General features: G+C 40.4%; 2 protein-coding genes across 3 annotated transcripts in view; one reads left to right on the top strand and one right to left on the bottom strand.

The window, feature by feature from the left end:
• cnksr2a (connector enhancer of kinase suppressor of Ras 2a) overlaps nucleotides 1–8,561 on the bottom strand; it is a 94,046-nt gene that overhangs the window by 6,618 nt on the left and 78,867 nt on the right. The window lies entirely within an intron of this gene.
• Nucleotides 208–8,150, top strand: klhl34 (kelch-like family member 34). The gene has a single exon (XM_079862960.1). The coding sequence runs from the start codon at nucleotides 1,174–1,176 to the stop codon at nucleotides 2,935–2,937; it is 1,764 nt and encodes a 587-aa protein (XP_079719086.1). The 5' UTR covers nucleotides 208–1,173; the 3' UTR covers nucleotides 2,938–8,150.

The following is an 8,561-nucleotide window of genomic DNA, read 5'->3' as shown; positions in this document are numbered from 1 at the left end:
TGAGACACATAGCACACAAACACACCCCCATTTGATTCATCATGACCTTATTGCAGCTGCACTTGAGTGATAGTGAATTCACAAATGACTCCAGTTACCAATTACCTTGATAGATGTTTCTCCAATGTCAAGCATTTGCAATACAATACATTGTGCTAGACAGAGGAGAAACCAGTGTGACTATGAGGAGAGGGTGTGAGAATGATACGAGAAGCTCTATCATAATCACCCCTCGCTCTTATACTTAATACCCCCTCTGCAACCTGGTCTGATGCTGCCCCATCCCAGCTTTGAGCCAGTAGCTATTCAGGGAGAATGACTGGAACGATGTTCACGAGGGTGGGATGTTTCCTTTTCGCTGTGGATCACACTTACACACAAATACAAGTCTATAAATCAACCTCACTCATCAGTAATCTAGCCAACATCTCTGTGGTTCTAGAACAAATTTTATTGTCTTTTTTTTATCTTTGTGCCTTCCTGACATTGCCTGAACAATCTCCATATGGTTCTTATAGACGGGATTCTCACTGCCAATCCATTCTCTTTCTCGTTTTTTTTTTTTTTTTTTTGGGCTAGACTGTGTCCTGGCTGTCCTTTTGATAAACTCTGAGTTTCTATTCCTGTCACCTTGGTGAGATATGGCTTCTGGTGGCGACAGACAGAAATCCACAGTGCTGACTAACTCCTGTATTTATCAAGGGATGACTTCAGATCTGCATATCATAATAAACCCCCGGCATGATCCCTCCCGCTCTCTGTGTTCCCATCTAACTAAAGGGAAAGGGCAACTAGCTCGAGGCTGTGTTTACCCCTTGTGGCCCCAAAATGTCTGCCCATCCATTCCCCCCTCCCTTTTAGAGATCTGGTAGAAAACACATGCCTATCTTGTTGAGGCAAGAGGTCTGGAGGCTGCCCACTGGGTGGAGGAGCAATGGTTGACCCTCCCCTTTACAAGTTTACGCATTTGATGCCTGCAGAAGTCATGGACCACATCCCAACAGACGCGGCTGGTGCGGCGGACCTTTTCTTCCTGCTGTCTTCTTTACTTTTGATGACTTTTGCAGGAGCAAGTCGACCTAGCCACCTCTGCCTCTTTCCCTTCCTTTCTCTCTTTAACTCACCTGTTCTTGACCCTGGTCTTCCTTATCTTTCACCCTTCTTCTCCTAGTGATGAATTATTATCTGATGCTCAGCAACACTCATGGAGAAGGTGTTCTGTCTCGGTACCAGAGCTTGCGTCTGGAGGGTCGAATGTGTGATGTTGTTTTGGAGGCGGAAGGTGTGGAGTTCCCTGCTCATCGCACTTTACTAGCCTGTTCCAGTGACTACTTCTGGTCTATGTTCCAAGACTACACTCTGGAATCCAGTACTCACACTATCAGCTTGCCAGCCCTGTCATCTCTGGGCCTGGAGCAGATACTGGACTTCATCTACACCTCATGGATCTCACTGTCACCCTCCACTTTGGAGGTCACACTGCAGGCTGCCCGCTATCTTCAGATCACCCATGCTGTGGATCTTTGCACTCAGTACATCTCAGAGAGCATTGCTCCTGACAATTGCTGCTTTTTTGCTAACATAGCAGCATGCTATGGCCTTTCTGAAGCCTTCAATGACAGCAACTCTTTCATTGCCAGAAACATGTGCAGAATACTTGCAACTGAGGAATACAAGACTGAGATAATGGAGCTAAACCTTGATTCTCTGCAAGAGGTGCTTGCAGCTGAGGAGATGCCAGGAGTGAAGGAGACAGAACTTCTACAGCTGGTTTTGGACTGGCTAGAGTGCAACCCACAATCTGCCCTGCAAAGTAATGCATTGATCAGTCGGATCCGATTTGGTTTGGTGCCATCTGAAGAGCTGTCTCAACTTAGTGCACTTAAACCTGCACTACGTACACCCTTCATCCGCAGCGTAGTGCAGAAAGCGCTTAACTACCACCTTCAGGGTCACTTACAACCTCTACTTCAAAGTGTCCACACCAGCCTAAGATCCATAAGCAACAAGATTCTTCTGATAGGGGGAGGACCAGAAGCAAACAGACCTCAGAATCAGATCCTAACCTACGAACCTCGCAGCAAGAAATTCCAGCCACTTTCAGCATCCCTACCAAATAAGATACAGCACCAGGGAGTATGCGTTGTTGGGAACTTCTTATTTGTACTAGGTGGTGAGGTGGTGCAGGTGGATGAGGAGAACGAGAAGAGTGCTGTGATGACTGTCACTGACCAGGTGTGGCGCTATGACCCACGGTTTGAGCAGTGGGAGGAGATGGAACCACTCTTGCAGAAGAGGGCACAGTTTGCCTGCTGTGTGATGGAAGGTGTTATTTTTGCTATTGGTGGACGGGGCGAGAAGGGTGAGCCTGCTTTGTCATCTGTGGAAAGGTACAATATGAGTGAAGGCTGCTGGCGCAGTGGTGTATCCCTACCAAATTCAGTTCATGGACACGCCTGTGCCACTATTGGAACAGGAATCTACATCTCCGGTGGCATTCATATAAACAACCCAGAGAGCAGCAAAGATGTGTTGTTTTTGAATTCTGTTGAGGGGGATGCCTGGCAGAGATGTTGCAATATGTCCATTGCCAGATTCGGCCACCAGATGGCAACAGTGAGGGGAAGAATTTACACTTTTTTGGGAATGTATGAGCCCTTCTGTGACATTGAACGCTACAGTCCTGAGCAAGACCTGTGGACCCGTTTAAAGCCCCTACTGAATGACCGCTTCTGCTATGGTTTGACCGCAACAGGGGGCAGACGTGTGCTTATGTTTGGAGGCAGAAAATGGCAGGAAGGACAGGAGGTGTGTACAACAAACGTGCTGGAGTATGACACAGAATATGATGCCTGGAGGGAAGTGTGTAAACTACCAGGGCCCTTGTGTGGGATTCAGTGTGCCATAATGACTCTTCAAGACCCTCCGGAGACCTAAAAGTCAATTACAAACACCATCCCACATACACACAGACAAACAGATGGCTGTCATGGGGCAGAGAGAGTTGATGGACAAGGGTATTCTTTGTATCATGGATACATGGATTGTAAAGTGGCATGGAAAACAGGAGTCTATTTACCCAGATACAGAAGACCTTGGTGGGGGTAAAATGCTGTCAAGTATGTTTTGCAGCAAGCAGTAAGGAACACCTGAAAGTAGGTCACTATGAATAGGGTAGAGAAAGTCATGACATTGATAGATGAATTGTCATAAAGATGACAATTGGCATAGTTCCTGTATGGACACTGGAGAACTAAAGATTAAATTTCAGACCGCTGAACACTCTTGAAAGGCACGAAGAAAGGCAATCTAGATAAGAACAAATGAAAACAGACATAAAGTGTGCACTTGAAGTCCAGTTTGGACAAGATTTGACTATTTGGCACTGTGTGAAGATCAAAGGTGACAGTCATGATGTCTTATGACAGAGGGACAGCTGCCATGAATGCTGGATACAGACTGTAGATAGTTGAAAAGACAGCAGTTAAAATGAAGGAGAGTACACTCACAGATGCTGCGAGAGAAAGCCAAATTAGACCATTGATTTGGAAGGGTACATGGGAATTCGAAGTGGGCAAGGACAAGTGTCAAGACCACTGAGTGTGTGTGGGATGCAGACAAGCCAAATGAGGATGAGGAGATTTTTAGTGAGCAATGATAAACAAAACTGCATAGGCATGTATATCTGACAGCTCAAAAGTCAGGCCCTGCATGGAAATCTAGATTTCCAGTCACAGATAATATAGTGTGACTAGAAACCCAATATAATTAAGGTGAACTGCAAATAGTGAACAGCAGAAATCTTGCAAAACAGTGTGATATATACATCAACAGTAGTCACTAGGCTGGATGATATATCAAAAATTCATAATATATTATTTTATAATAGTATAGATTTGTACATGAAACCATAAAAAACAGATGTTTTAATGAAATAATGCATGTTTGTTTTTCCCCTTCAGTAGAAGAGGTTGCAAGTTTGATTCATTTCTGTAAGTTCAAATTGATTCAAATGAATCAGTTCAAAACTAGTAGTAGTAACCATTTCTGTGTTAGCATTTCAAGCAGCATTGAGCATCGAGTCTGTACAATGAATATTGACATTTGTTATGACAATTCTACAAATGATTCAATGCAAAAGAGCAGCAAAGAGAGAAATGCATTAATAAAAGATTTGACTACATAAAACTTTGACCTCAGACTTAAAAGTTTCTTTAAAGTCTTTTGTACTCATTATCACAAGGGTGCTGGTAATAATAAAGCAAACGAGAGAAAAATTAGCAAAAGATCTGAGTATGAGCAGCCCAACCTGGTTTGCTGGTTAGATTAGTTTACACCAGATAACACCAGCAAACAAATTTAGGATAGTTTAACTTTTTTTTTTTTTTGTTGGTGTGTTGATGGAAAGAGAGAGTGACTGACAAAGAAAGAAATCAGAATTTCCCATCTGAACTGCCTCTTGTGCCCTAACAAATGAGACCCATTCTCGACCTAAGATTCAGAGCAAACCCAACAGTTAATTTCAATTAAATGTGAGTCCATTACCTTCACTGAACAGCCTGGATACCAGGAAGCTTCTGGAAGAAAAAAAGAATAGCTTTCTAGGAAATTGACATGGGCCTCCATTTTAACCACCCTCTGGAGAAAGGTGCCTTTACTCATTGCCCGGTAGGCTGTCAAGCTCTTAACTCCTCAGGCGATTGGCTTAAGATTAAATATATTTTGGATTGAATGCCTGACCATAAACAAAGATGGCAGAATCAAGGTTGGAAATGCCAGCCGAGAAACTGCCATTGAGATCAAAGGGAACACAAGCAGACAGCTATAAGGTATAATAGACCTACATAGACGTTTACCAGCCTCAAAGTTTGGGCAGCCTGTCAGGCAATGTCGAGGACGCCTTTCTCCAATGTGCATTCTAACTCGCTTCATTTAAAGTATCCAGCATATAAAAAAAACCACATGTATATACAATAAATACAGCATGATTACATCCATAAAAGTTTATTGACTCTAGGTATAACCACACTTAAATCTGGATAAAGCAATAACTCTTTTTAAATAATGTCATAAATAAAGTAAACTTTACCAGGTTGTACGCTAAACACAACACATAGGAAACTGCACTGCCTAAATTACATGCCCTATTCATAATAAAGACAGGCAGCAGCACAGATATTGATGAACTAGATTGTTGTACGACAACTTTGTTAAAAAATGGGCTGCTAAAGAAACATAACATGATTTGCACTAAAATAATAATAACTTTGATATATTACTAAAGTAAAATACCAATAGACATCTGTTCTAGTAGCTCTATATCCACTGGTAATCACTTTCTCTAAGAGCTAATGGATTCCCATGATTCCCATGGACACATTAGCACCTGAGTCACTCAGTCAAAATCAAGCTAATATAGTCTTAGATTACATACAGAATGAAATGTGCTCCATTATGTCAGTCATACCTGAAATATCAATGTACATCATATAATACACATCTTATCATACAATAAACACTCTTCTGGTCATTCAGTGTTCTTAAAAATCTCACATAAAGCGTCTTTGTGTTTGCTGAGCGCCTTTCTGACAGTTGAAACACTGACATTAAATCATTTGGCAGCTTTGGTTTAGAAAAAAAAGAAGAAAAAAACACAAATGTGATTGTGGTGTATCTACAAGCCATGTAGCTTTGAGAGTTTATAAAGATGGACGACCTCCTGAACTTTGACATATATGTAATATCAGGAGTTGAGCTGCTGCTTCTGACAGATGCTGGGTTGAGTTCAGGGCAACAGCTTTTATCGGCGAGTCCCTGGGCTGAGACCAGCGGTGTCGTGGTGACCTTGGCTGTCATAAAAACCTCACTGTTGCTTGACACAAATGTCCCTAAACCCGCGGCGATGCACAGGACGACTGCATGGCAGCTTGTAGAAATGGAAAACTTGAGTCCAAACGGAGGTATACAATACTAAAAAATCCATAAAACTTCCGATTAAGCATAAAAGATGAACAGCACACCTTCTGCACGGGTACACAATCACTTGTTAGTGCCGTCTCTGCTCGCTTAAGGATGCAAATCTTTGCTAGGAGCATCCCGTGTGAATCTGTTTTTGATTATGAACTCTCATTTGCGCAGAGACACATAATTTCACCTCATATTATCAGGAAACTGTAGTGAAGAGAGAACTTCCACAATCCGACTCAAGTTACAGAGATAATGCTGCTTCTGGATAATGAAGCCTGTGCTATTTTCTACCAATCAAAGCACACACACTTCACCGAATGTTCATCCGTTATCAGAGGCCCAGTTTAGCAAGGTGTTACTCTCGGTCAAAAAGCGTTTACAGCACAGGCGCAGAAATATTCCAGGTTCAAAACAAGCTGAACACTATCTACAGCATTTTTGGCATTCTGTAAATTACTACATTCAAATATTTGGACTCTTTTCTGATTGGGACAAGGCACTGGACCACAATAAATGTTAAAATAATGTTTAAAATATCAAAAACTCATAGGTCCACAGGACGTTAACATTATGCATGTCAACATGAGACTCACAGAATAATAATTTTTACTAAATATAATAAGTTATTATTATCATTATGATTAGAGATGCACTGATATATTTAAACTGGCCAAAATGGATAAGTCAATAATTTTTTTTTTTAAATACTGTTTTAAATAAATGAATATTCTAAATAAGTTACAAAAAAAAAAAAACACTTAAAACTGAACTCAGTTCACATACATTTGCATTCAAATGCATTCAATTTAGGCATCACGACATTATATTGTACTACTGAATTAAATATTTAATATTTGCTGATGTGTATCCCACTGATAAAATAAATAAATAAAATTCTAATATGCTACCAATTAGTCTATGCATCCCTAATAATATTAATAATAATAAGGTTTCACAAACAACTGTATGACCTTGTCATATCCAGTCTTAACTTTTGACTGTGTGAAGTCTGTGAACATTTACCGTAACTTTTTTTCAAACAAGTGTAAGTACAGCAAAAAGGGTTATTTTACACAGAGACAAATCCACCCTCAGGAATTACCAGAAGATCTGCTCCTAGAAAAGTCTCACAACTTTATAGACATATTTTTGTATGGAAGAATTGATATAAGCACCTTAACAAGAATCCAAGCTGCACATTCCTGCCTGAAAATGTTCTATTGCCTTGTCCCATAGACTTCTATTGTGAGAGCATTACTATGAATCAAAATTACTGACTGTGGTGACCAACACCAAGCCACAGAAGCTGTGAATAGAAATGAACTGATTTTGAACCAGGAATATTTCTTTAAATGCCTTTTCTTGGTATATCCAAAGACCCTGCGGAGATTGTGGTTAGATGAGGTAACCACATTAGTTTTCCATGTTCATGCACACGCACACATCTTCCAACGCAAACGTACAAATGCTATAAGTCGGGGCCAGCCGATGTATAACAGCAGATCATAAATATATAGTATGATACAGTAGAGTATATGGTATGCTAAAGTGGCATATAAACATGGCAGATAACTTGTGTGATGACCGTCTGCGAGTCCACTGTGAGATTTGCTTCAAAAAGACAGCCAAACACAGGTACAGCAGCACAACAGTGACAGTCAGTGCGTTTAGTGTTCAAAGGCCGCCTCAGACATGCATTTCCTCTCAGAGTTCAGTCCGAAGCTTCCATTTCCATGATCAAGTGCTCTGGTTCCTGTCTAGAGGTGTGCCAGGTTTGTTCTCGGTGCGTCGGCATTGTCTCTCCTCGTCTGAGCCGCTTGGAGGACTCGTAACCATGGCAACCACGTGTGCAGAAGTGGCATACTCTGAAGCCCGTTGGTTGTGAGTTGAGCCATTGAGAGTGCTTTGTTTGTACAGATATTTGTGCCTGCGTAAACAATGCTTTCAAGTATTTAAAAAGCACAAGTAGATTGAGTCTGCGATTGCTGTCAGGATGGGAAAGTACAAGGAAAAGTGAGAAGGGAATTTGTGTTAAAGGACCTTAATCTGGGTAGATGCGGTATCAAATCTGACGTGAATGAAAACGAGACTGTGAGGGATAACAGTACAATTAATAATTATATCTTCATAATCTTTGTGATTATACAATAATCACAGATAGTAAAAGTATAGCTGATACAATATTTTCATGCCCAAAATTTTAATTCTATGCATTTTTTTCTAAATAAATAATAATAATAATAATAAAACACTAAAATCAATTGTTTAAAATACACTTTTAATGTGAATTTAGGCATCACAAAATTATAATGTACAATATGAAAAATGGATATTAATTTTGAGATTTAACAGTGTTATTAAATCTTTGAACTTGAACTTTTGGTGAGCATAATTCCAATTTGGAATCGTTTAAAAAAACGTATGTACTAATATATTAGTAAGAAACTAATATATCGAGATCCGATATATTAGAAGATACGTCAACCACATAAACAAAAATAAAAAAAATGCCAGAAAGCTCACACAGACAGGTAAAGCCCTTTTTCAAATCAAGTGGGGTCAAAACATTAACTATTACTGGCAGATGCCATCTT

Source organism: Squalius cephalus (assembly GCF_949319135.1).
Source record: "Squalius cephalus genome assembly, chromosome: 25".
NCBI lineage: Eukaryota > Metazoa > Chordata > Actinopteri > Cypriniformes > Leuciscidae > Squalius > Squalius cephalus.
The sequence above is the reverse complement of the archived record's forward strand: the minus strand, read 5'-3'. Positions and strand labels throughout refer to the sequence as shown.